Genomic DNA, 27,728 nt, shown 5'->3' with positions numbered 1-27,728 from the left:
TATGTTTTATATTTCCTCTGAAACTGTGGACTAGGGATGTAGATCAGTGGGGAAAAAAAAACACACACACAAAAACAAAACAAAACAAAAATCAACAAACTTGGCTAGCACAGATAAGACCCTAGATTCGGTCCCCAGCAGCACAAAAAGCCAAAGCAGCTCATGGAAATGGAGCTGGGTATGTGTATTTACAGCTGAGTATGGAGAGATAGACAGGTACTGGGATACATACACAAGAACATGTACTCTTTAGCTGGATATTAGAACTTTCGGTATATTTTTGCGGTATCCTTTTTTTCTGAAGTTTTTGAGTTAGGTTACATCTCAATATGATTTCCCAAGTTCCTTTAGCCTGAGGGCTCTCTCTCCCTGGAAGAACTCTGGTTTGGTGGGTTTGCCACAGTGCAGTCTGGCTGCAGCCTCAGGACCTAGCCTGTGTGGAGCCTCTGGTGGACGCTGAGCCGGGACTTTCTGCTGAAGGCCTTCCCGCACTCGGCACACTCATAGGGCTTCTCTCCCGTGTGGATCCGCAAATGTAACCGAAGCGTTGACCTCTGGCTGAAAGTTTTGCCGCATTCAGTACATTCGTAGGGCTTTTCCCCAGTATGAGTTCTCATGTGGATGATGAGCTGCGAGTTCTGGATGAATGATTTTCCACACTCACTGCACTCGTAGCGTTTCTCCCCCGTGTGAATTTTCTGATGTATAATGAGGTTTGACTTCTTAAAGAAGGTTTTTGCACATTCGTTACACTCATAGGGTCGCTCTCCTGTATGAATTCTCTGGTGTGTGGTGAGCTCAAACTTCTGAGCAAATGTCTTTCCACATTCACTGCATTCATAGGGTTTCTTCTCCATATGTGCTCTCTGGTGCACGATAAGGTTCGACTGGTGGGTAAATGCTTTTCCACACTCAGGACATTCAAAGGGTTTCTCTCCCGTATGAATTCTCTGATGTTTGATGAGGTTCGCCTTATGGGAGAAGGTTTTCTTGCACACATTACATTCATAGGGTTTTTCTCCTGTGTGTATCCTCTTATGACTAATGAGGAGTGACTTGAAGGAGAAGGCCTTGTCACAGTAATTACAGACAAAAGGCTGAACCAGGTTCTTAATTTTCTGATGTTTAAAGATGACTTCTTTATGGCTGAGAGCCTTTCCGTTTCCATTATATTCTGAATATTCTCCTCCAGCGTGGGGCTTCTCTTGCTTCAGATACAGAAGTGTTTTCCCAAATCCACTGCATTCATCAGCTTTCTTTCTTACACAGCTTCTACTGCTAAGTAAGTCTGAATTGTATTTCAAAGTTTTTTCATATAAATCATATTTATAGGGAACCTGTGTTAATGAAACGAAGTCTGTGTTCAGATTTAATGTCTTTTCAAAGAGACTGCCTCTTTCTTCAGTTGGTGGTTGGTTCTTGAGGGTTTTAAGTGGCCTCATCTGCTTATCAGGGTCTCTGGGGTCCTTCTCCACCTGGTCGTCAGCCTTCCACACTTCTAGGACAAAGCACAATGAAAGGCACTTTCTTAATCCTTCTTTGTTAGAGTGGCAAATCCCCACAAGTGCTCCCATCATAGAGCGGACTCTGGTTTCCAACCCAGTCTCTTAGCATTAAAAAAAAAAAAAAAAATCTGCAGTGCAAATCTTTCTCTCCTCTTAAGCTTTCGATGGAAAATAAATACATGCTGGGAAGAGGGGGTTCCGGAGGACAAAATGACCTTAAAGTGGGCAGAAAAAGCTGGGCATTGGGGTGTACACCTTTAATTCCAGCACTCAGGAGGCAGAGGCAGGCAGATCTCTGTGAGTCCAAGGCCAGCCTGGTCTATAGAGCAAGTCCTAGGGCAACCAGGGCTACACCCAGAAATGCTGTCTTGGAAAATAAACAAAACAAACAAACAAAAAAAGTGGGCAGAAAAAAATAAACAAAGGTCAAAGCTGGGACACTGTGGCTCGTTCCTATAATCCTAACACTCCAAATGCAGACTTGAGAAGTCTAGCCTGAGTTTAAGGGTAGTCTGGACTATACAAAAAGATCCTCTCTCAACAACTAACTTCCTCCCTGTGGTCACAAACCAAAATAAAGATCAGCATAAGATGACATGGGAAAACAGCAGTTCAGGAATGAAGATTCCCCAGTCCTCTCACGACACTAACTAGTTAGCTTAGAGGCCAAGAAAACATGCAGCTGATGTTAGGTTAACAGGCCCAGGGAGAGTGGACATCTGTGGCTGACTTCGGTGTAGATGGCAGTGGCATGCCAACAGTGGTCCACTCTGCTCTGTACTGTTTTTATCCTTTCTGAGACTGGGTTTCACTGTGTAGACCAGGCTGGCCTAAAATTTCCAGCAATCCTTTTTACTACTGGCATGTGTCACAACAAGTGGCTCCAAATAATTGTATTCACAGAGGCTAGGAAGAAGGTGCCAGAGTCTCTGGAACTGAAATTACAGATAGTTGTGAGCCACCATTTGGGTGCTGGGAACTGAACCAAGGTCCTCTGGAAGAGCAGCAAGTAAGTTCTCTTTTTCATTTTGTTTTCTGATAGCTTTGGCTGTCCCGGAACTCACAGAGATCTGCCTGCCTCTGCGGAGTAAAGGCATGCACCACCGCTGCCCAGCTGCAAATATGTACTGAGCCATCACTCCAGCTCTGACTTTTAAAATCTTTTCTTGAGATTGGCTCTCGTGTATCCCAGGGTGGCCTCTAATTCCTTATATAGTCAAGGATAACTCTGAACTCTGGGTCCTCCTGCCTCTGTATCACAAGTGCTAGAATTACATGTGTGTAACCCCATGACTGCTTTACTATGAGGTGCTATGAATCCAATCTAGAACTTTCTTTTTGCTATGCAAACACTCTACCAACATGTTACACCTCTTACATCAAAATATCTTAAAAAAAAAAACTGGGTGGGCATAGTAGCACAAATCTCTAATCCCAGCAGGGGGATCTCTATAAGTTTGAGGCTAGCATGGTCTACACAGTGAGTCCAGGTTAGCCAGGGCCACACTGCCAGACCCTGTCTCCAAAATACAAACTAGCAAAAACTATGAGGAAGGAGTAGCGATAAGAAGACTCCATGGAGTATCTTCTCCCTTTGACTTTTATACAGGTTCTAGGATTAAAGTCAGGTCATGAAAGTGCTAGGGCAAGGGCCTTTAGATACTGTGCCGCCTCACCAGCCCCCAAATAACTCAGAGCTTTTCCTTTTCTTACTTTCATGTACCTGTGATGTGCATGTCTGCATGTATGTGAGTGCACATGCAGGTGGAGATTCATGGCTGATGTCGGAAATCATCTTCCACTGCTCTTCTTCTGTAGTCAGTCAGGCAGGGTCTCTCAGTCAAACCCCGAGCTCACTGATGTGCTCAGTCTTACTAGCCCTTCCAAAGAGGGCTAGTAAGAGCTAGCCTTCCAAAGAGGGCTAGTAAGAGCTAGCCTTCCAAAGAGGCTCCCATCCAGCCCTTCTGTGGGCTCTGGGAATCCACTTGCACAATCTCCCCCACCCTGAAAATAACTTATTTTTAAAAAATGCATGGTGCTGGAAAGATGGTTCAGAGGCTAAGAGCACTGGGTGTTCTTCCGGAAGATCTGGGTTCAATCCCCACACCCACGTGGTGGCTCACAGGCATCTGAGCCGCCAGTGTTCTCCAGTGCTCTCTTCTTGCCTCTACAGGCACCAGGCATACACCTGGACATACATATGGGCAGGCAAAGCACCCATACATAAAATAATTTTTAAAAGGTTTATTTACTTTTATTTTATATGCATGGGTGTTTTACCTGCATGCTATGTCCGTGTACACGTTTGCAGTGCCCCCAGAGACCAGAAGAAGGCATTACAGAAGACCGGTAGCCTCATGTAAACGCTAAAAATCAAAACACATAGTCTCTGGAGTTCTCTTGATCACTGAAGTATCTCTTCAGCCCACCACCACTCTTTTCATGGCGAGAGCCCTGGCTACTCTGGAACTCTTCATGTAGACCAGACTGGCCTTGAACTCACAGAGATCTATCTGCATCTGCTTCCTTGGTGCTGGTATTAAAAGTGTGTAACACTACACCCAACTTATACTTTTTGCCTATTTTGTGTGTGTGTGGTACACGTGAGCACCCATGCCTGCCATGGCATGCGAGTGAGGTCAGGGGATAATTGCCTTAAGTCTGCTCCCTCTACCAATATGGGCCCTAGGGGTCACACTCAGGATACTGGGCTTGAGCAAGCACCTTTACCCACTGAGCCACCTCCACACTGGTCCAAAAAGATGTATGTTTGTTTGTGGTTTTTGTTTTGGCTTTTCAAGACAGGATTTGATTTTTGATGATTCTTTGATCATCAAACCCTGGCTATCCTGAACTTGCTTTGCAGACCAGGCTGGCCTTAAACTCACAGAGATCCATCCTTCTGTCTCTGCCTTCCTTTAATCCTGGGATTAAAGGCCTGCACCACCATGCCCAGCACTTGTTTTTCTTTAATGTCTGTACTCGGGCCTGTGTATGGGTACAGGTGCCATCAGAGCCATGGGCTTCAGATCCCTCTGGAGCTGGTGTTCCAGGTGGTTGTGAGCTACCTAATATGGGTAATGGGAACCAAACTCAAGTCCTCTGCAAAAGCATATAGTATACACTGTTAACCAATGAGTCAACTCTCCAGCCCCACAAAATCACTTTAAAGTGAGCATTTCTCACAGGCCTGCAGAGACAATTACGTTGTGGTGCTCCGTGCCTCTGAAGACACCTCTCAGGTAGACAGCAAGATCTTGGGGTTAGCTGGTTGTGGTGGCACACGCCTTTATGGAAAGACATACCCTTACAATACAACCACACGCTGGGTTTAAGGCTTTCTTACAGAGGCTGCTGAGGGTGGCTGCATTATGACCCTATTTACCTGAACAGATCTAAAGGGGCATCACTCTGCCCTGGTCTAGACCTTTAAAAGCCTGACTGTGACATTGATACAATGTCATTCTTGTATTAAAAAAATCTGTGTCAATTCCCATGAGCTAAAATACAAAGCATCATTCTGGTCAACTGAGAATAATCCTAACACCCAGTACTCATGTGTGAGGCAGGCACTGATAAATATGGAGAGATGAACATCTGGAAGTGTGACAGGATAAGAAGTACAGGTCATCCTGAGTTCTTAGTCATCTCTACATGGCTTTGGAATTGAAAAATGGGGTTCAAGGTGAGGCTGGGATAGATGAACCCTTGTCTTAAAAAAAAAACAAAAACAAAAACAAAAAAAAAACCTCAAATATGCTCAAACTTCAAAACCTCGGATATCACTTCCACTAGCCTTTCATTTTCCTACTCGTAGCTTCCCCAGAGAATTCTACATGACCATTCTAACCACACTCTCGACAACTCCTGCCATTCCAGCTTAAAGATCCGTTCCCCAAAGCTGTCCTTACCCACTGAAAGTAAGTTGCTGTAGTTCTCCAGCATTACATCCATGTAGAGAATCCTCTGAGAAGGGTCCAGTTGCTCCCACTCCTCCTGGGTGAAGTCCACAGTTACATCAGTGAATGACACCGATCCCTGAAATGACACGTTTTGGTCTAAAGCGATTAGCTTTGGGAGACTGAGAAAGGATGCATGAAAACTTACTCTGGCCACATTGGAAGCTGTTCACCATAACACCAACTGTGCTGCCTGTTCAGCCTCAGTGAAGACCCTTATTCAGCACAGGTGTAGTGGTGCATACCTTGAACCCTAGCACTTTGGAGGTGAGGCTGGAGGATCTGAGTTTGAGGGCAGCCTGGTCTACACAACAAATTTCAACCTTGCCAGGTCTCAAAATAGAAACTAGAAAGAGGCAAATCCACACTGATGCAGAGGTCTGCATCAAATAACAGGAAAATGAAGATCTTTCAAAAACACAAGGTCTGAAAAGTATGTTTCTCAGGGACTGGAGGGATGGCTCAAAGGTTAAGAACACTAGCTGTTCTTCCAAAGGTCCTGAGTTCAATTCTCAACCATATGGTGACTCACAACCATCTTTAATGAGATCTTGTGCCTTCTTCTGGTATACAGACACACATGCAGGCAAAAATGCTGTATAAATAATCAATCAATCAATCAATCAATCAATCAATCAATCAATCAAAAAAAAAAGCGTGTTTCTCACTCCTTCTTAAGGAACCACTGAAGAATGCACTGAAGCCAGGTGCGCACGTGAGCCTTTAATCCCAGCACTCGGGAGGCAGAGGCAGGTGGATCTCTGTGAGTTAGAGGTCATCCTGGTCCATATATCCATAGAACAGTGGTTTTCAACCTTCCTAATGCTGCTACCCTTTAATTCTGGCCACCCCCCAACCATAAATTTCTTTTGTTGCTACTTTATAACTGATTTTTCTACTGTTATGAATTATAAATATCTGATATGCAGGATATCTGATAATGGGACCCCAGAGGGGTCACAACCCACAGGTTAAGAACCACTGCCATGAAGTGACCTCATCTCAAAAAAAGGACACAGAAAAGGACACAGGAAGGGACAAATGGGCAGAGATGCCCAGGAAGAGTTTGCAGATGAGCAGCGACTGTAAGGACACCAGACTGCCTCTAGTGTGGGCTGGAAGGAATTCAAACCCAGGCATTCTGAGGCCTAGCATCAAGATAACCGCTGCCGCTGCCAGATTTTAACCAAGCGGAGGGCAGACTGCCTCTGTGCAGCTTCTTAAACACACTTACCCTGGTTTGTCCTGGGTGTGTGCTAAATACATTTCTCTCCCCCTGCCACACCAAGCTGCCTTGGATCAGAAGACACTCAGTCCACCCATCTAACAGATCTGCCTGCTTTTAACCAACTCCCAAGAGCTGGCAGGCAAGCGGTAAGCCAAGATGCACCAAACACTGGGCATCTCGCTCTGCCGATCGCAGCCTTATTGAACACTAAATACTGATGCACACTCTGATTCGGCCAGCTGCGCCAACAGTGTAGAGCTCTGTGTTTCCTTATGCTTCTCATGACCTTGTAATGACTTCCCCGAGGAGGCTTCTGTGACCCTTTGGGAAAGCTGCTACACTAGGACCTTTTCATGGCTCATCTCCCAGCAAACTTTGCATACAAGTCTTAGGTAAGTAGGCTAAGGACTGCCTCATTGCGCTTGCCAGTTAGACTATCTTTTATTTTGCCGCCAGCAATGTATGAGTCATTTGTTCTCTCGACACTGGCTAATGTAATCTGAACACAAAGAAAGGGCCAATGAGATGGTTACTTGGGTAAAGGTGCTTACTGTCAAGCCTGAAGATCTGAATTCCTTACCATATGGTGGAAAACAAACAAACAAACAACCCTTGCAAGTAAGTTGTCCTCCGACCTCCACATGTATACTATGGCACAGGCCCCGAACCTCACCCCATGCACACAAATTTTTAAAAATGTAATTAAAAATGAAAAACAATCTCCCTGTCAGAAGGGCTCAGCTGCGATGGCATTATAGGGAGCAGATCAGGTCTTAACCCAGGTGTGTACAGATCACCCACACTGCACACGGTTTCTCTTCTGGGGTGTTGGGGGTACTGGGATCAAGCCCAAGGCCTCAAGGATGCAAGGCAGGCACACTATTAGCTGAGCTATATCCTTCCCTAGCACTTTATTATGTTTATTGTTATTACACAAAGAATTAGGAACAAGGGCTAGCATATGACTCAGTGGTAAGCCTGACAACCCTGAGTTCAATCCCTGGAACCCACAGGAAGGAAAAAGAGCCAACTTCTGAAAACCAAAACACATACGCTGTAGCATTCACACATACACACACACAAAGTTTTTTAAAACTAGATGCAGTGTTGCAAGCTGTAATCTTAGCAGAGGCAGAGGCAGGCGGAACTCTGTGAGTTCCAGGCCAGTCCTGGAACAGTTCAGAACAGCCAAATTTACAGAGAGACCCTGTCTCATAAAAAAAAAAAAAAAAGAGACAGTCTCATGTAGTACTACTTGGAGCTGAATTTACAGAGGTCCAGCTGCCTCTGCCTCCTGAGGGCTGGGATTAAAGATGTGAGAACCACACCCCTCAAAACATTAAAAAAATGAAGCAGAGGATGAGGACGTCACCTATGCTCTCCTAAGGAACAACTTCAAAAGATGTTATTTGGTGTGGTGGTGCGCACCTGTAATTCTAGTACTTGGGAAGCTGATGTGGGATGACCAGGATTTCAAGGCAGGCTTGACCAACGTGAGCTACAGAGTGAAGCCCTAGCTCCAACAAAAACATAAACCTAAGCTTAAGCCACTGAGTAATCAAAAAGATGAATTACAAACTAAAAAATTCTTTGTAACCAGTAACCAGGTGTGGTAGCCCCCATACCTTTAAGCCCAGCACTCTGGAGTTGGAGGCCAGCCTGGTCTACAAAGTCCAGGACAACCAAGGCTGTTACACAGAGAAACCAGAGGTTAAGAGCATTGGTTGCTCTTCCAGAGGTCCTGAGTTCAATCCTCAGCAACCACATGGTAGATTATTACCATCTGGTGCCCTCTTCTGATGTGCAGGCATACCTGTAAGGTAGAACTGTGCATACATAATAAATAAATAAACAAACAAAGAAATATTTTTTTAAAATACCAAAAATGAAAACAAATTTTTTTTTCTTTGAAAAGCACTTATCTGATAGAGTATTTATAATGCACAGGAACTGCAGAGATGGCTCAGTGTTAGGAGCACTGACTGCTCTCCCCTTCCAGAGGACCTGGGTTCAATTCCCAGCAACCACATGGCAGCTCACAACTCCAGTGCCGGGGATCAGGTACCCTCTTCTTGCCTCCAGGGGCACCAGGCACACATGTGGCACACAGACTATGTTGCACTGCAGTACTCTGACAACATCTCTTCCATGCTAAGAGAATGGGCCCTTTGCTGGACCTCACAGCCAAAGTGAATAATACCCTTAAAACTTACGATGGCCAGCATGTTGTGCACTCAAACTTCATTTACTCTGTCTTTCGGAGAACAATGTAATAACCAACCATAGTTGGCTTGGGTTTACTACGTAATCAACTTGTACAAACTAAGCTAATGCCTAGCATTAATCTTAAGTATGTTTTCTGTGCCCCTGACCCAGAGTAATCATGTGTATCATCTGCTGAAAGCGGCAAATACAGAAGCTGAAGGCAACTTCCTAAAACCCACCATAAAGGCTGAAAGCAACCGTTCATGGTCACTGGCTGATAGTAACGTTTGTCACCTGGGTCAGCTGGGATCAGGGACTTAATCCCTTGTAACACTCTGTTAAAGGTTTTGGTAGGGTATCTCATTCCCCATGTGATGCTTTCTGGTGTTCAGTAAAGACAGAGCAAAGCCCTGTATCAGGGACAGACCCCACTCACACGTAGACACATACTGCACATACGGACACCACTTACAGAGCAGACAGACGCAGGGACAAATTCACACGGAAGCCATCAGGCAGATTCAGACTCACGGGACAGAGAACAGAAGATATAGGGAGCATGATGTAGAGAATTCACACCTGAACTCACTCTTGTTAAACAGCTCCAAGGGGAAGTGCTTTTATCTCTTAGTGTGCTACCAATGCATTACTGGTAACTCAGGAAATCACTAACGCATACAATCTGTGAAGGCATGCATCCCACAAAACATCCTGTGATGGATATTCTTAATTGTCAACCTGACTACAACTGGAATTAACTAAAACCCAAGTGGCTGGGTATAACTGTGAGGGGTTTGTTTATTTGTCTGTTTTTAATTAAGTCATTTTAAGTGTGAAGACCCGATTTACTTTTGATTCTTCTGAGGTGGGAGGATCCATCTTTCATTTGGACCACACCATCTGCTGACAGCCTATATAAAGGACACAGAAGAAAGAAACTTGTTTTCTTTGCCTGCTTGCTCTTGCTCCCTGCCAAGCCCATTCCTTCACTGGCTTTAGAGCCTCTTTGTGATTCCAGCATATCCTGAAGATAAGCTGGGACATCTAGCCTTGAGGACTGAACTACTACTGTATTCTTAGACCTTCAGTTTGTAGACAGCCATTGTTGGACTAGCTGGACCAAAGCCTGCACACCAAACCATTCTAATCACACTCACATGCATACACATACACACACGTGATTTATATATTATAAATAAATATATATTTACTTATACATACTACACTGTATATATAGACATTTAATGTTTTCTATATTACACATTATATGTGTATGCATGTGTGTGTTATGGTTCTAGAGCAACAGAAGTATAAAGATGAAAAAATTTTATTATTTTGAGACAGGGTTTCTCTGTGTAGCCCTGGCTGTCCTGCACTCGCTTTGTAGACCAGGCTGGCCTGGAACTCACAGAGCTCCCCCTGCCTCTGCCTCCTTGAGGGCTGGGATCACAGGCGTGCGCCACAACACCTGGCTCTAAAGATGAATTTTTTTTAAAGCACCAAGGATAAGCTTTCCAATTTGCCAACAACACCTCCGGTTACTGAAGCCTCTTCTAGAAGCTCAGACAACACTGAAAGCCCAGGGTGTGGCTTATTCTACAAATTTAGGGGCAAGTTCATTTGATTCATCAAGTGTGAGAAGCTGTCACTAAGTATAGAAAACTTTTGACAATTTGTAGAAAAATAAAGAAAACGATGCTGATCAGTTGCTCCAGCATCTCCATACAATTGAGCTCCGTGATAAAATTAACCCACTTCCAGCATCGCAGGTGAAGGACAAACTCAGTAATAAAACTGACCGACTCCAGATCTGCACAAACAGTCTAAAGGTTTCCAAGTGTACCCTGGAAGAGAATTTTCTCTTCAGCAGCCACAGAGCTCAAGTTGTGGAAAATCAAACCAATCCCCCATTATAAGGTTGGCTGAATTACAAAGAAAATTCAAGTTGCAGCCTCAGAAAACGTCAGCAGTGAACGAAAGGGCTACAGAGTCCCGTAATGGGACAGAGAATCGTGGGAGGACTGAGGCTGAGAACTTGAATCCTCAGATTCTCAAGGGTTTATCTCACCTGATGTAATCCCAGCCCCATCCCTGAAATGTTGCCTTTTCTACTTTTGATTGAGGAAAACAATCCTTCATTGACTACTAAGCCAGCAGTGACTTTCTCTGAAGGAGTTGGCAGGCAAGACAATACTGACGTCACAGCACCCAACAATAGCGGCCTCTAGACCTACAAACAGCCCTAAGGCTAAAGAGACCCCGGAGGAAATGTATCCACAGGAGGTGCACTAGACTGAGGAACTTAATGAGTTCACTAATTCGTTCAAGCAGAAGTCTGGGGATTTGAAGAATGGATTTGAAGGGTGTGGATAATGGTGGAAGGAACGCAAAACTGGGTCGGTCTGAGTTTATTAATATGGGCCCTCTGAGTGGAGCTTCTAGGTTTGATAGGGAAGCTTCCACAGTTAAAAAAAAACAAAACAAAACATGTCAAGCCAGGTGGTGGTGTCACCACACCTTTAATCCCAGCACTTAGGAGGAAGAGGCAGGTGGATCTCTAAGTTTGAGGTCAGCTTGGTCTACAGAGTGAATTTTAGGACAACCAGGGCTACACAGTGAAACCCTGTTTCAAACAAACAAACCAAGGTGTTAAAAGTCTGAATGGTTGGCTGAAGCATTTAGGCTTAGCGTTGATGAAGGGATTTTAAGGCTCAGGGAAAATGCAATGCTAGAGTGGGTTCCCTGTGTAAGACCTAATCCTCCACATTGGGAAGGCCCAGAAGACATGCCCTTCACTAATCCTGTAAGATGCAAAAGAGTGACAGGGCCACCAGCACACTGAAGAGCTTTGTTGTTGCCCCTTTCCTTGTGCCACACCTTCGGGCTGGGGATGCTGCTCCGATGGAGTTTAATCAGCCCCCAGGTAGCAGGGGCCAGGTGGCAGCACTGAATTGATAAAGGCAAGATGATTGTACTTATCATAATGGTCAGCACAGACAAAGCAATGTCCACAACAGCCTAATCTGTAATGGTCAGCACAGGTACAGTGGATTTTATAATGGCATGACTCACACGGACCTTTGGTACTAGCTAATCAATCGTGACAGTTCCAGGAAATGGGTAAGAATCCTACTGCCTGTTTTGTTGTTTTTTTTTTTTCCTAGCAGCTGTATAAATGGAAAAATTCTCAAACAAGTGAAAGTGGTCAGGTCCTGAGGAAGAACCATAAATACTAAAAGTTTTACTCTTATCCTGTCCATAGTCCTTCCCCAGAGGGACCTACAGCCTTTTATAAGGGTGACTTACACTGGGGGAAAGGAAGCAAGCTGACTTTCTGAGTCTACTGGATACTGATTCTGAACTGACATTTCAGAAGACCCCAAGAAACATTGTTGTCCTCTCATTAAGGTAAGGGCTTATGGAGATCATACAATGCATGGAGTTTTGGTTGATGTCCATCCACTGATCTCCAAATTCATCCTGTGGTCATTTCTCCAGTCCCAGAACACATACTAGCAGGATAGCTATACTTACAGGTTGGCAGAATTCTCAGGGCTACAAAATGAGACTGTCTCATAAAAAGTATTTACCATGAACAAACAATCCTTAAAAGTCAAGAAAACAAAACTCCTGGTTAAAAACTAAGCAATAGATCTGGTCACTTCACACACACAAAGGTTGGAAAAGTGTCAGAGAACTGAGTATTGCAACAAAATACTTTTACGTTTTCATCAAAATGATAAAATCTAGAATCCTGGCCATGCCAAACGCTGGCAAGAATATGGAAGCTCTTACTCACTGGTGTTGAGAATGCAAAGTGTTAGAGCCACTGGGAAGATAGTGTCATAGTTTCTTGCAAAAATTTGTCATGCTTTTACTATATGGTCCAGCAATCCTTGGTAATCACCCAAAGGAGCTGAAAACTTATGCTCCCACATAAAAAACCCCCCACATGAATTGTCAAAACTCCTTCATTTTCTATAAACATAACAGTCTACAAGCGCACTGAAAAAGCAAATGCGTAACAGACAGAGAACTCACCTGGGACCCCATCATTTTCTGTGGTTGGGTAAAGGCACTGCAGCACGAAGGCACAACTGGAAGAGAAGAAAAGGAAGCTTGTTACTCTGGATCTGACCTGCCTGATACCCAAAATGTTTTGTTCAGACTACTACACAACCTGAACAATACTACCCTGTAAAAGAAACGTTTATATGCCTGGCTCAATTGTTGTCTCGGAGGCTCACTGCCTTCTCAGTTAACCTAGGCCTAATTCTGGAAGCGTCCAGCCTCTGTACAATTAACCTAGGCCTACAATGTTTTCAGCCTCCGAGAGGTTAACGCTTAATAGCAGCCTCCCCTACCCTCCCTAGTCTTACTGAGCTCTGGGCTGGCTGGTTCAACTCAGCTGTTCTGGTTCAAACTCCTCTCCCAGCTAATTTATACAGTCTGGCATTTCTCTTGGTCTCTGAATTGCTGTTTGGCCTCAAACTAACTCCAGCAATCTGCTCTCACTTCCTGGCTCCTCATTCTCTGGCTCATTTGGTCTTCACCTAAGTTCTCCCTCTGCAACCCATTTCTCTCTTACTGTCCCAGTAAAACTAGTCTTCTCTCTCTCATTGCCCCTTAAGTAGCTTTCCTTTCCTCTCTCTTTTCATGAGAGTTGGATGTCTTTCTCTAATTCATCACTGTTTCTGCCACTCAATTAGACATCACTTTCAAACATGGGTGCTTCCTTCTACAAATTAACTTTAACTTCATTGTTTGGGATTAAAGGCATGTACCACTATGCCTGGACCTAAGCTTTTCTTTACCTGAAACTTGCTCTATAACAGGCAAGATCTGCTTGCCTCTATCTCCTGGATTAAAGATATTTTTGTATTCCAGCTGGATCACACAAACCTAGAAGGTCTTTGGATGTGATCTGCCAGAGCAGCCATGTTCTGAATTAAAAATTCTCTACACTAGCCCCTGGCAATACCTACTTTCAATCAAACATGATGAGACACACAGAAAAAAAAAGGCAGAAATAAGACATCCCACCATCAAGAGAGAAAACAGAACCCCAACTCCTGAGGCTGTCAATAAAGTAATTTAAAGTAACTATGACCTCCAAACTAATATATAACTCTGTGCTTTTTCTCCTGTACCCCAGCTTCCGAAATAACAACTCTGAGACAATATTTATGAATAAACGCCTAGGCCATAAGCTTTGGCTCATTCCCTGACTAGCTCATAGTTTATTTTACCCACTTATCTATTTAATATGTGCCACATGGCTGGTTACCTTTCCTTCAGTTTCATGCAAATCCCCCGCCTCTGACTATCCCAGAGTTCATTTCTCTCCCTGCTGGAACGCCTATCTATTTCCTGCCTCAGCTAATAGGCCAATCAGCTTTTTATTGACAGGTGATGCTTCCATACAGGGCACAAGAGTCTCTCTACAACAGTTTTTAATGTAAAAGGGAAATAAGAATGAAAGAATAAGGAACTCCAGCAAAATCACAAGGGGAAAAAAAATTGGAAAATGCTAAGGGCTTAGAGTATAGCTCCACGACTGTCAAGGTTTGGCGATGAGGTGAGCCCCTGAAAGGCTCAAAAGTCAAAGGCTTGGCTGGCCCCCAGCTGCCAAGTTCAATCATTGACAAGTGACTGAACCACGAGAACACTCCTTCATCTATGGCTTAATGCCCAATGGACTTTCATGTCAGCATTAGTGAAAACTAGGAGGTGGGGCTTAATTAGAGGAAGCATGTTGCCAGGGTAGACCCTGGGAGTTAAAACTTGTCTGCAGCCCCTTCCTGTCTTCCTGCTTCCTGGCTGTCAGGAAGTGAGCAGAGATGAGTGGCCTCTACCATGCACCCCACTGCCATGATGTTCAATGTCACCTTAGATTAAAAAAGATGGGCTCAAGGGACCACTGACTGAAATCAGGTGCCACAATAAATCCCCTTCTGAGCTGTTTCTCTCAGGCATTTGCTACTATAACAAAACACTGAGACAAAGGTAGCTGGGGGTGTTTATTCACACCTACAATCCTAACAGTCAGAAGGCTGAGGCAGGACCATTGCCCTGAGTTCAAGGCTAGCCTGGGCTATACAGTAGGTTCTATCCAGACAAGACTAAAGTATAAAGTAAGTTCCATCTAGGCTAGTGTGAGCTAGTCTCGGTTTGCTGTCTCTAACAGCAAAAACAAAACAATACTCATGCGGAAATCCTACCCTGTACAAAACAGTTACTGCACACCTGTGCAAGCCACGTGTCAAGCCAACTACATGAGCTTTACTCACTGCTTTCTCAAAGGACAACCCCTCCATGTGCTGTCTCCTGGAAGCTCCACCACAGGCCCTGACAAAGCCTCATCTGATGACAGTATTGGCCTCTTTGTACTTTCTAATTGGAATTAAGCAAAATTCATCATCCGGGCTGAGGGATGGTAACTATCTTCGTTAGGGTTTCTATTGTTGCAACAAAACACCATGACCAAAAAGCAAATTGGGGAGGAAACGGTTTACTGGGCTTATACTCCCAGATCATAGTCCATTAGTGGAGGAAGTCAGGACAGGAACTCAAGCAGGACAGAACCTGGAGGCAGGAGCAGAGTCCATGAAGGGGTGCTGCTTACTGGTTTGCTTCCCATGGCCTGCTCAGCCTGCTTTCTTATAGAACCCAGGACCACCAGCCCAGGGATGGCACCACCCACCATAGGCAAGGACATCCCCACTGACCACTCATTGAGAAAATGCCTCACAGCTGGATCTCATGGAGGCCTTTCCTCATCTGAGGCTCCTTTTTCTCTGATGACTCTGGCTTGTGTCAAGTTGCCACAACAAAGCCAGCCATTACATCACCAGTTATAGGGCCTCCTCCCTGCCAGGCTCTGGTGCTTTCACACAGGTACAGCAGCTTGGTTTTGCACTAACACCAGAAAGCTAAACTTTAGCAGGTAGAGTTAACAGCCACCTCACCGCCCCTTCTCCAAACTAAGAGACAAATTCAACCTTTTCGAGGAACGGCAAGTGTGCTGGCTGCTCTTCTCGCCGCTGTGCCTAAACACCTGGCAAAATCAACTTAAGAAAGGGGTTTGTTTGGGCTCACAGTTTGCGTACTGTCCATCAGGACAGAAAAGTCACGGCGGCAGGAGCATGAGGGCAACTGATCACAGAGTCGCTGTCAGAAGCACAGATGAAGCTGATCCTCATGTTTCTCCTTTTCACCCAGTCCTGGTCATGGGTGTCTCCCCACCTCAACTAACCCATACAAAAGCTCTCTCAAAGACATGCCCAGAGCTTTGTCTCCTAGGTGATTCTAGATCCTGTCTAGTTGACAATATTAACTATCACAAGTCTTCCATTTGTCAACCCGACAGACAAACATTAATTTTAAGCCTCACCTTCCAACTCTTGTCCCTAGATACAAAATGCATTCAGTCAGTCAGTCCAACTTCAGAAGTTCCTTTTTCTTTAACAGTTCCAACACCGTTCAAAAGTGTAAGTGTAAGCGGGTGTGGTGGCCCACACCTTTAATCCCAGCACTCTGGAGACAGAGGCAGGTGGATCCCTGAGTTTGAGGCCGGCCTGGTCTACAGAGTGATTCCAGGACAGCCAAGACTACACAGAGAAACTCTGCCTTAGAAAACAAACAAAAAACAAAACAAACCCACGATTTCCATACTTCCAGTACATGATGGCACAGGCAAACTCCCTTTCTAAAAGGGAGGAATTAGTTTATAATAAGGACAGATTGTGCCAAAGCAAGCCCCAAACCCAGTAGGCAAACACCAAATCCCAACGGTCCATGTCTGAAAGGTTGAAGTTTGGTGTGGTAGCACCATCGTATAAGCCAGCTACTCATTTGCTGGGGGCTTCAATACCATTTAAGGTCAAATCAAGGGCACAGGCATGTTTTCCTTCCATGGTCCAGCAGCAAAAATCAGGATTCAGGGTTAGGATGAGCCTTTATATCTCAGGTTGTACAAGGTACAGCTTTGGAGGTTAATTTCGTATCACCCCCAGAGTTCAGGACAAACAGAATCAACTGGACCCTGAAGGAGACCTTAACTAAATTAACCATGGAGCCTGATGAGGACCTGATGGCACTCCTCCCCTTTGCTCTTTTTTTTGAAAGATTTATTTGTTATTTATTATTTATACAGTATTCCTTCTGCTTGTGTGCCTGCATGCCAGAAGAGGGCACCAGATCTCATTATAGATGGTTGTGAGCCACCATGTGGTTGCTGGGAATTGAACTCAAGACCTTTGGAAGAACAGCCAGTGTTCTCACCCTCTGAGCGATCTCTCCAGCCCCCTTTGCTCTTTTAAGAGTTGGAAATATTCCCTATATTCAAGGAGTGACTCCTTGTGAAATTATGTGTGAAAGACCTCCTCCAGTATGTCCTAGACTGTAACTTCAGTCTAGGACATACTGGAGGAGTTGCAGAAATATCTAACAGTTACTCCAGTCTGTCCAGGCCCTACAAAAAGATCCAGAAAAATCTGTTCAACCTCTTGTGAGTGGTGTACCTGCTTCCCACTGTCCCACATGGGTTCCAGTCTGGGTTAAATGGCATCAAGCAGACTCTCTGACTCCCCTCCAGAAGGGACCTTGTACAGCGATCCTGATCACTCAGACTGCAGCTGCCAAGGTGGACAGGATTAATTACCTCATCCAAAGGAAGAAGACCCCTTGAATACCCACCAATGGACAATTAAGTGAAACCCTGCTCGCCCAATAAAGCTAAGACTGGTCAAATCTTGATTCTTTTCTGTTGGGTTTTCATGTCCCTGCCTCTGGCTTCAATTATTATCAGCCTAAGGTTTGTGACTGGAAACTACTGAACACTCAAAACAGGTTCCATGGTAACTAGGGTAGCTCAGCAAAAAAAAGCTACTCAGTCCGTTAGCTTTCAAGACCGAGCTTTGCACATTATGATCTGGATTAGGGAACGATAGGACAGTCACGGTGCCTCACTATCCGGGGCCTCAGGAGCTAGAACTACTGCTACGTTGTGGAGATTTGGAGTTTGAAAGGTCTCAATAGGGATCATCATTTTTTATTTCATTTTATTTTAGTTTAGTTTTAGTTTTTGAGAAAGGGTTTCTCTGTGTAGCTTTGGCTGTCCTACACTAACTTTATAGACCAGTCTGGCCTCAAATTCACAGTGACCCACCTGCCTCTGCTTTCCAAAATGCTCGGATTACAGGTGTGCACCACAGGGCCCAGTTGGGGATCGTCTTTTTACGTATGCCCTGTGAATCTTGAATCACTTTATGAACAAAATGGAGACTATCACTGTAAAAACTGGGGATGTGAATCTTGGTCCTCCTGGTCCAAAGACAATGATTGTTATATTGCTATTACCATAGGGGCAAATAGAACTTTCAAGTTGGAGCTGGAGAGATGGCTCAGAGGTTAAGAGTACTGACTGCTCTTCCAGAGGTCATGAGTTCAATTCCCAGCAACCACATGGCTCACAACCATCTATAATGAGATCTGGTGACCTCTTCTGGTGTGCAGGTGTACATGCAGGCAGAACATTGTATACTTAATAAAAAAAAGAACGTTCAAGTTTACTGTAACCTTGTAACCATAACCCTAAAAAGTTGGGATTCCCTCTAGGAGACATCTGGGATAAAGGATGGACCTGGGAGTCTCAGGAAATAACAGACAGGCAAAAGACCTGGGGACTGAACTTAGGGACAATACTTCAGATCACTCCCAAACCCTGTAGGACCAAATAGGGAGGTCAATTACTCACTCCTAAGTCAAAACTAGAGACTGTGGCCCTGGCAACCCCAGACCAGGAGGCTGACACCCATACATACAGTCAGACACCTGTTTCCCATTGAACAAGAACTTAAAAATCCCCTATTGGACACCCTGACTGCTAACCACAATGTGACTCAGCCACGACTTACAAAAGATTTTGTCAAAGGCTTTGGTTAGATCCAAGAACCCCTTATTACACAGGGGTGCGGTAACTCTAGTCACTCTTGAGCCCAATATAGCCAGCATTCGGCAGATTCCTACACACCAGATTGGAAAAAACAAAACAAACACCAACTGCCCATGGCTCAACCATGCTTCCCTCACACTAGAGGATCTGCAAGGAACAGGAACATGCCTCATGTTCCCTACTTACCCTTTTGTAAAAACTTATTCTCCCAGTTCAATTGTTGTCTCGGGGGCTTACTGCCTCCTTCTGCTAACTGCTAACCTAGGTCTAGAATGTTTTCAGCATCTGAGACTTATTGCTTAATAAACTCATCCTTTCTTGCTCTTTCTGAGCTCTGGGCTGGTTCAACTCAGCTGCTCTGGCTCAAACTCATCTCCCAGCTGACTTTCTCTCGGCCCCTGAACTTCTCTGCTTGGCTTCAATCTGCTCTAATCTCCTGACTCCTTCGGTCTTCACCTGAGTTCTCTCTCTGCAACCTGTTTCTCTCTTACTGTCCCAGTAAAACTGCCTTTTGTCTCTCTCATTGCCCCTTAAGTAGCTTCCCTCTCCTCACTCTTCTCATGAGAGTTGGGCATATCCTATTCTGTCTTTCTGATTTATCACTGTTTGTGACATTCAATTAGACATCACTTTCAAACATGGGTGCTTCCTTCTACAAACTAACTTTACCATCACTGTTTAGGATTAAAGGCATGTACCACCACACCTGGACCTAAGCTTTTCTTTACCTGAAACTTGCTCTAGAAGAGACTGGCCTTGAAACTACTTGCCTCTGTCTCCTAGATTAAAGGCATATTTGCATTTCAGGTAGATCACAAAGACCTAGATCTTCGGATGTGATCTTTTGCTAGTCAGATCACATAGACCTAGAAGGTCTTCAGATGTGATCTCTTGTCAGAACAGCCATGTTCTGAATTAACATTCCTCTACACTCCTTGTCCTGATCCCCTTATCAAGGATGCTGTGGTAATACCTTTCTTTCTTGGGATTTACAGGCTGTAACTGATTCTGGCCAGACTTGCAACAGAGACCCACTACTACTTGGTTTGCATGCACCTCTAGTATCACCCCTATCATTTTTCCTACTTCACCCCCGAGCTCTGTATTGTAGTCCACATCATTCCTCAGGTCTACTACTTTGATGGACAAGCTGGAAGAGCCCATATCAGACTCTCGGGGAGTTCCCAACTGACAATGTAGAGCCAGCCCCATCCTAGTACCTTTGCTTGTGGGAACTGGCATTGCCAAGTTAGCAACATTAGGCACTGTCCCCCTTTACTGTTGGAGAAAGAAGTCTTAGAATGTTAAGTGAACAGATAGATAAAGATGTGGGCCACCTGTATTTCACAATCCAACGGCTAGGGAATCAGTGGGCTCTAGCTGAGGTGACACTACAGAGCAGAAGAGGATTTAGCTTTGCTGTTTTACAGGGAAGGTGGACTTTGCACGGCTTTGGGGGAGCCTTATAATCTCTATGTTAATCACTCTGGAGTCATCAGGGATACTTCAGCCAAGGTCAAACAAAATCTAATAGAGAGAGAGCAAAAAAGACAACAGTCCTAGACTTGGTCTCCCTGACTAACAACCCTGCTTATAGCCCTAGCTGGTCCTCTGACTTGTTCTTACTGCTCCTCATAGGGCCTCATATAATCAATGCCCTCATTAATATCACTCAAAAAAGAACAGGATCTATTAAGCTTATGGTCATGAGAACTTCATATAACCCTTTGTATACAGAAGATGATCAATATTGTGATCTATTTTCACAAAAACAGGAAGAAATGACAAGATGAAGCTTGGTGTGAATAACACCATCTTAAGCCAGCCACCCATTTGCTGGGGTTTGAGCACCACTTAAGGTCAAGTCGAGGATGCAGATGTGTTCTGTATTTTTTTTTTCCTTTTGGTTTTTCCTCCAATTCTTTCCATGTTCCAACTGCAAATAACATGACTCGGTTTCTTACTCCCTGTTCAAAGAAACCTATTATTAAGAAGCCAGCCTGTTATTGTGCCCTCGTGTAATCTCAGGTGGCCACCTGCTGTGGGTTTCCATCTTGTGATACTATCTTACACACATTGCTTACCGGTTTTGAGTTTAAAAACCTGCTCACCTAAAAGGGTCGGGGGTGCAGTATCAGCTGAGTCTGTGCTGCATCCCTGCTGGTCAGCTGCTCTGGTTAAGAAAACGTGCTGTGTCCTTGGTGTTGGATTTTGGCTGGACCTCACAACATGTCTAGCGCCTGAGGCTTGTGATAAAATTATCCAGGCTCCAAGATCACTCCTACCCCTGCAGTTTCCTGCCATCTGCGGCTCATGTAGCCTCTCTCTTGGACCAGCTCAACTCCATGCATACAACTTTCTTCCGAGTCCCCCAATTCTCTCATCTCCAACATCCTTGGATCTTCACAGCAACTCAGACTTTACCTTTGTATGCAAAAAGTGCAATAAGGAAACTGCCAACATGACTGCTCTGAGGTTAGGGGAAAAGTTCTTATTGTGCATCAGAAAGAAAATACTCAGAGGTATCTGGAGGAGTCTAGAGCAGAGAGAAAGCAAACAGACTGAATATGGCCAGGGCTACCCGTGGGAGAAGAAAGAACAGCAAGGGATAGAGAATAGAGAAAATGTAACTAGAATAGCAGAGGCAGGGGGAAAACCCTTGCCATCATAAGGAGAACGAAAGATATGAGGTCTTGGATGTTGAACCAGCAAATATGGAGGGCTGGTTGCACATGCCCGGTCACAAATAGAACTCAGCCTGGCTATCTGAGAATGCCCCAGTGGCTTATCTAAACGGATCCCACCACTGCAGCTGGGAGGAGGAAGCCTGGGAAGGGGAGAAAGGCGAGGATGCTAGCATGGATTCTGAGGCACACAACAGGTATCTGTGATACTGAGAGAGCCTAGAGGCCACCATGGGCTTTGATAAACTGACACGTGCCACCGGTAGCCATATGTCCCTGCTGCATAAGGGAAATGACTTCTTTTGGTAGATGGGAACCAGCTCCACAAGTTCCTGGGGAATGCGGGCTTTAATTTAAGTGCCAGAAATCCTCCTACAGTCCAAGCTGAGCTTATTTTTGGCTATTTGGACAGCCTTTTGGAGTTTGGGGAATTGGAGTGTCCTTTGGACCTGACAGCTTTCACAGCTTCCTACTATGGCCACTTTGTTTGGCCTCAGCAGCCTTCCACAAATTTGGCATAAGCCTCCTGATCCCCTTACTCTCGCATCTATTATACCTATACCATGATGCTTGATTCCAGCTGCAGCTTGGCCCTTTTGGGCCAGACTTGTGTCAGCCCATCTGCCTTCCAAGCTTACCTGGAGGAAACACCTTCCCACGCGGTGGTTTTCAGAGGACTCCTTCCGTGGCAACCGACTTCAGGCTCTCTGCATTCAAGTGAATGCTTTGTTACAAACTGCAGCCTTCTCTGGGGCAGGACTTTTGCCCTAGAGAACTTTCCCTAAGGTCTTAGTGAGGGCAGGTCTCCCTCTCTAACAACTGCAGCCGCCTTCTTTCTCAGCATCGGCCTCATAGCCTACAGGTTTAAATTCCCTCCTTTTCCCCACCAGACCACACAGTTTTGCTCTCTTGCTGTTGTCTGTCACAGAACACTGGGATAGGAGTAGCGTGCAGTAAGCTTCATAAAGTCTGAATGTCATCCAAAAGATGGTGTTAGAAATTGAATCCAGGTCTTCTCGAGGAGCAGTAGTGTCTTAATCACTAAGCCACCAAACAAATTAATCCACTACTGTTGAATTCAGCCTGAGATTCTCAGGATATAGAAAGAAGGCAGCCCAGTTCTTGGCCAGCATATGACATAAATGGCCTCTAGACCATTTCAGAGAAGGCCTTGCCTCCCTATGAAACCTCAGTAGCCTTCACTATCTATGTTCCTCTCCCTTTCTAAGATTTATTTTTGCATATGTGTGTATGTTTACAAGTGCATGCCATCTACGTGTGGGTGCCTGAAGAGGTCAGAAGAGGGTGCCGGATTCCCTGGAGCTGTGAGTCCCTCGATATGGCTGTTAGAAACTGAACTATGCTCTCAGCAAACGCAGGAAGTACTCTGAACTGCTGTGCTCTCTCCAGCTCCCTAAGTTTCTCTTGGCACTGTCTTCTGCACTCCCAGCAGAGTGGCCCACTACGGTCTGCTTGCAGCGTTTTAGGGCTTCTCGAACCCGAGGTTCCAAACTCCTCCAAATTCCTCCCACAAACCAGTTCCAAAGCCCCAGGAACCACCTGGTCCAGTTTTTCTTTTTCCTTCTCACCCCTCACGCCCCCCCCCCCCCCCCCCCCCCCCCCCGCCCCTTTTTTTTTTTTCCTCCTCCCCCCCCCCCCCCCCCCCCCCCCCCGACAGGGTTTCTCTGTGTAGCCTTGGCTGTCCTGAACTCTCTTTGCAGACCAGGCTCAAACTCAGAGATCCACCTCCTTCTGCCTCCTAGAGTACTGGGATTACAGGCATGTGCCACCACGCCTGACTCAAGCTTTTCTTGATCAAGGGTGAAGCACCAAAACTTATGTCCTGCAGCGCCCAAAGATAAAGACACACCACTGGCTAAGCAGCACATTAACACAGCATCACACGCTGATGACACTCCTGACCTGCCAAACACTAAATTATGCCCTGTGACAGAAAAAGCGGAATTTGAAAGGGGGAGCTCAGAAAACCATGCCACAGATGTGCCGCTAGCCACAGACTTCACAGCCCTTTGAGCCATTCCTGTCCTTCCTGCCCTAATTGGATTTCTACAACTTGAGTAAGTAAATAGACTCTAAGTGTGGGTCTTTGGAACTACATGCCCATGTGGCCATTTGGAAAGAAGAGTTATTAACGGCCAAAAGCTCCCCAATGAAACAAAGAACTGACATTTTCTTGCTAGAAACACTGACACAACCTCAAAAGCAGCTTTTACTCACCACTCTTTCACCACCAAAGGAATACATGGGCAGAGAAAGCCACCAAGTGGGCAACCTGGAAGCTGAATCAGATAAAATACCGAAAATACTGGCTGGCATGACAGAGTAGTCATTGAGACCAGATCCCTGCTTCTCATCAAAACAAGTGGTTCCTAAAAGATAATGAAAAAAAAAAAAAAAATGTCCAACCAGGGCTGGAAAGATGGCTCAGAGGTTAAGAACACTGGCTGGAAAGATGGCTCAGAGGTTAAGAACACTGGCTGTTCTTCCAAAGGTCCTGAGTTCAATTCCCAGCAACCACAGCCATCTATAGTGAGATCTGGTGTGCAGGCACACATGCACGCAGAACCTTGTAGAAGTAATAAATAAATAAATCTTTAAAGGAGAGAAGAAAAAATGTCCAGCCTCACTAGCCATCATAGATACACAAATCAAAACTGCAGTGAGATTCCATTTGTCTTAGGGTTCCATTGCTGTGAAGAGACCATGACCGCACAACTCTTCCCACAACTCTTCTAAAGGACAATACTTCATTGGGACGGCTTACAGTTTCGGAGATTTAGTCCATTATCATCACGGCGGGAAGCATCATGGTCTGCAGGCAGACACGGCGCTGGAGGAGCTCAGAGTCTGACATCTTGATCCACAGGCAGAAGGGGACTGTGCCACACTGGGCACAGCTTGAACATATATAACCTTAAAGCCTGCCCCCACAGTGACAGAATTCCTCCAACAAGGCCACACTTCCTGGCAAGAATGCACACAAATGGAACCCTCACACCGCCAGGGGAAAGTGTTAGTCCAGCCACTATGGAAGTCAGTACAGAGGTCTCTCCAGAAACTGACAGATCGTCCATATGACTCCGCTACATCACGCCTAGGTTTTTACACGGAGATTCCCATATCACAGAGACACTTGCACATTGCTTTGTGGGGGTTTCCCCCAGCATCATTCACAAAGAGCTATGTTACGGATCCACCATAGGCGTCCAACAATAGAGGAATGAATAATGAAAACATGACATACAGAATTCTTTTTCATGTGCGCACATGCGTGTGTCGGGGTTGGAGAACAACTTTCAGGAATCTGCTCTCTAGTTATCTCCATAGCAACATATGAGTTCCAGGGCTCAAACTTAGATTTTCAGTATTGGTGGGAAGTGGCTTTACCCACTGAGCCTTCTGACTAACCCCACAAGGGATTTTTGTTTAGCTAAAAAGTTATGGGCTAGAGAGATGACTCAGAGATTAAGTCTCTGAGTACTTAATCAGTACTTTGGCTGTACTTCCAAAGGTCCTGAGTTCAAGTCCCAGCAACCACAACCATCTACAATGAGATCCTGTGCTCTCTTCTGGTGAGCAGGAAGAATACTATATAAATTAATTGATTTTTTTAAAAGAGCGAGTTATATCATTTGCAGGAAAATGGATGCAACTGAATATAATCATATTGAACAAATTACTCCCGGCTGGGCAAGGTGGCCCACACCTGTAATCCCAGCACTCTGGGAGGCAGAGGCAGGCGGATCTCTGAGTTTGAGGCCAGCCTGGTCTACAGAGTTGAGTCCAGAACAGCCAAGGCTACAGTGAGACCCTGTCTCAAAAAAAGAACAAACAAATTACTCTCAAAAAGACAAATAAGTGTTTTCTGACTTGTGGTTCTTAGATTTTTATATAGAAGCACAAAATCATGTACTGAAATGAAACTAGGAGGTTAAAGGGAAATAGCAGAAGGGGAGGGTTAAGCAAAGGCGACAGCAAGATATGGGGGGGATGCTTAAGATACAATATATACTTGTATGAAAGCTTAAAAAAAAAAAAAGTAAAAATAACAATTCTAGTCAGGAAAATAAGAGGTAAGGCTGGGTGGGCTTGTACAGTTCTCGAGTTCGAAGCCAGTTTAGGCTACATGGCAAGCTGCTGGCCAACCTAATCTACCCAGAAAAGCCAAAAATAATAAAAAATAAACAAATCTGTGTATGCTGAAGCTCAAACCGGAAGTAACGGGGGGGGGAGGTGATAATTCCGTGACAGTCTAACTGCAAACACCAAGGAGGCTACGGGACGCCGCTAAACCGGCCTCGGGGGCGTGGCCGGCGGCGTGGGCCCCGCCCCCACCCGCTCGCGGAGGGGCACGCGCGCGCCCGCCGGGCTTCCGGACTGGCTCCCGCGCGGCCCGAGCCCCGCGAGCCCGGCAGAGGCGCGACAAAGAGGGGCTGGAGCCGGCAGCCGCCCGTCCTCCTCCGAGCGCACGCGCTGGCCCACAGGGACGACTCTCGGGAGGGATCGAGGCCCGACCCTGCGGCCGGGGGTCGCCGCAGCCCGCGAGGCGCCCGAGTTGGGGCTCCGGGCCCGCGCACCCCAGGCCGTGCAAACATACCTGGAGGGGTTTAGCCTCCACTCGCGGTTCCGGGTCACGAGGCGCGCGGACGAGGGGGCCCTGTCACCCACTCGCGACTGCAGGTGGGGGAAGGGCGACCGCCAGCGCGTTCGCGCAAGCGCGCAGATCCCAGAGTCCTCCCAACAGTGACGCTAGTTTTAGGACTACAGTTCCCATAGGCCTCCGAGCCGCGCCGCTGGGGACTCTGGGAAGTCTACGCGTTGTTTGTAGGTCAGGGAATGTGCTGTCCCAGTTAAGTGAGTCTGGACTGTTCTGATCTGAGACCTGGCTGAGTCCAGTCCCTTCTCTCCTCCTACGCCGTTAAAAACCTTGGTTTTTGGAAATGACACGAGTACTCGATTGCCACTTTTCAACTACAAAGTATGTACACTAAGGCAGAAATCAACCTTAATCTCAACTGTGTAAGAATCACACACACCTTTCTGGGTGTGGTAGTGCAAACCTTTCATCTCATCCGGGGGAGGAGGAAAGGAACAGAAGTGACCCCAATGCTCAAAGTAGAGCATGAGGATTAGTTCAAGGCCAACCTGGAATATGTGTGATGTCTCAGAAAGAAAAGAGAGGAAAATAAATGTTTCTAGTTTGTGATAATTCTGTAATCTTGGCACTGGGGAGGCCGAGGCAGGATTATTTCTATGAGTGTGATAACGAGCGGGGCTGCTACACAGTGAGTTCCAGGCTAGCCTGGGATACAGAGTGTGGACCAATCTCAAAAACAGGGTTGGAGTGGCTTTAATCCCAGTACTCGGGAGGCGGAGGGAGTTAAATCTCTTGTGAGTTTGATGCCAACCTGGACTACATAGTGAGTTCCAGGACAGCCAGGGCTGTGTAGATTCTGCCTCAAAAAAACAAAACGACAGCAGAAACAGGGCTGGTAAGATGACTCAGGGTACAGGTGCTTGCCACTAAGCTTGACAATCTGAGTTATATCCCTGATCCCCCACATGCTGGAAGAAGGGAACCAACTCCCACAAGTTGTCCTCTGAGCTCCACACTGTGGCACATTTGTAAGGGCATGCACAGACACCCTCAAAAATATCCTAAAATTCTTTTAAAAAGAGAATGTGCATTATATCTTCGTTTGTATTTGCAAAAGACTGTAAACAGTATAGGTCTTTCAGTGTTTGTGAACCAAATAAACTGCAAATAGGATTGAAAGAGGTGCTGAAAACGATGTTTGTTGATCACATAATGGAGGTGTCTTAATTAACTGAGAAATGAAAAATAAAGGCAGAATTATATGAGAATCTGTCAAGTGTGGTCCTATTTAGGTTGGAGATGTAATTCAATAATAGAACATTTGCTAGCTTGAAAAGACCTTGGGCTAGATTCCTAGCACCACACACACATCTGCACAGGAATAGAAATGTCCCTATTCTTGTAAAAAGGTATGCATAGTTTGAGATGAAACTGGAAATACCAAAAGAAGAGTGAAACCCCCCCCCACACACACACTTTCTCTTATGCTAATACCACCGAATGAGAACTCTTTCTGAAGAACTTGCAAACTTCAATAAAGGAAGAGTTCAGAGGAAGCTGGGTTTTGTTTTTTT

General features: G+C 45.4%; 1 protein-coding gene across 3 annotated transcripts; it reads right to left on the bottom strand.

The window, feature by feature from the left end:
* Window positions 1-165: 165 nt before the first annotated feature.
* On the bottom strand, window positions 166-26,261 carry Zfp1 (ZFP1 zinc finger protein). 3 transcript variants are annotated; one of them, XM_055621492.1, is made up of 5 exons: window positions 26,155-26,261; window positions 22,175-22,243; window positions 12,939-12,994; window positions 5,417-5,501; window positions 166-1,498 (listed from the first exon to the last, which is right to left on the bottom strand). In XM_055621492.1, the coding sequence occupies exons 3-5, from the start codon at window positions 12,951-12,953 to the stop codon at window positions 429-431; spliced, it is 1,170 nt and encodes a 389-aa protein (XP_055477467.1). In that variant the 5' UTR covers window positions 12,954-12,994; window positions 22,175-22,243; window positions 26,155-26,261; the 3' UTR covers window positions 166-428. The 3 variants fall into 3 exon arrangements, with proteins under 3 accessions (XP_055477467.1, XP_055477465.1, XP_055477466.1); XM_055621490.1 differs by lacking the exon at window positions 22,175-22,243 and having other exon boundaries at window positions 5,417-5,543; XM_055621491.1 differs by lacking the exon at window positions 22,175-22,243.
* Between the last annotated feature and the right edge of the window lie 1,467 nt (window positions 26,262-27,728).

This window comes from Psammomys obesus, unplaced genomic scaffold, assembly GCF_907164565.1.
Source record: "Psammomys obesus unplaced genomic scaffold, mPsaObe1.curated_primary_1811, whole genome shotgun sequence".
Classification (NCBI taxonomy): Eukaryota; Metazoa; Chordata; class Mammalia; order Rodentia; family Muridae; genus Psammomys; species Psammomys obesus.
Note: the sequence above shows the minus strand (reverse complement) of the source record. Positions and strands in the feature narration are given on the sequence as shown.

Bases quoted from the DNA above. Each gene is read 5' to 3' on its own strand.
- Zfp1 (XM_055621490.1), bottom strand. The intron at 1,499-5,416 runs GTAAGGACAGCT...GCTTTGTCCTAG, and splicing joins CAGCAACTTACTTTCAGTGG to AAGTGTGGAAGGCTGACGAC.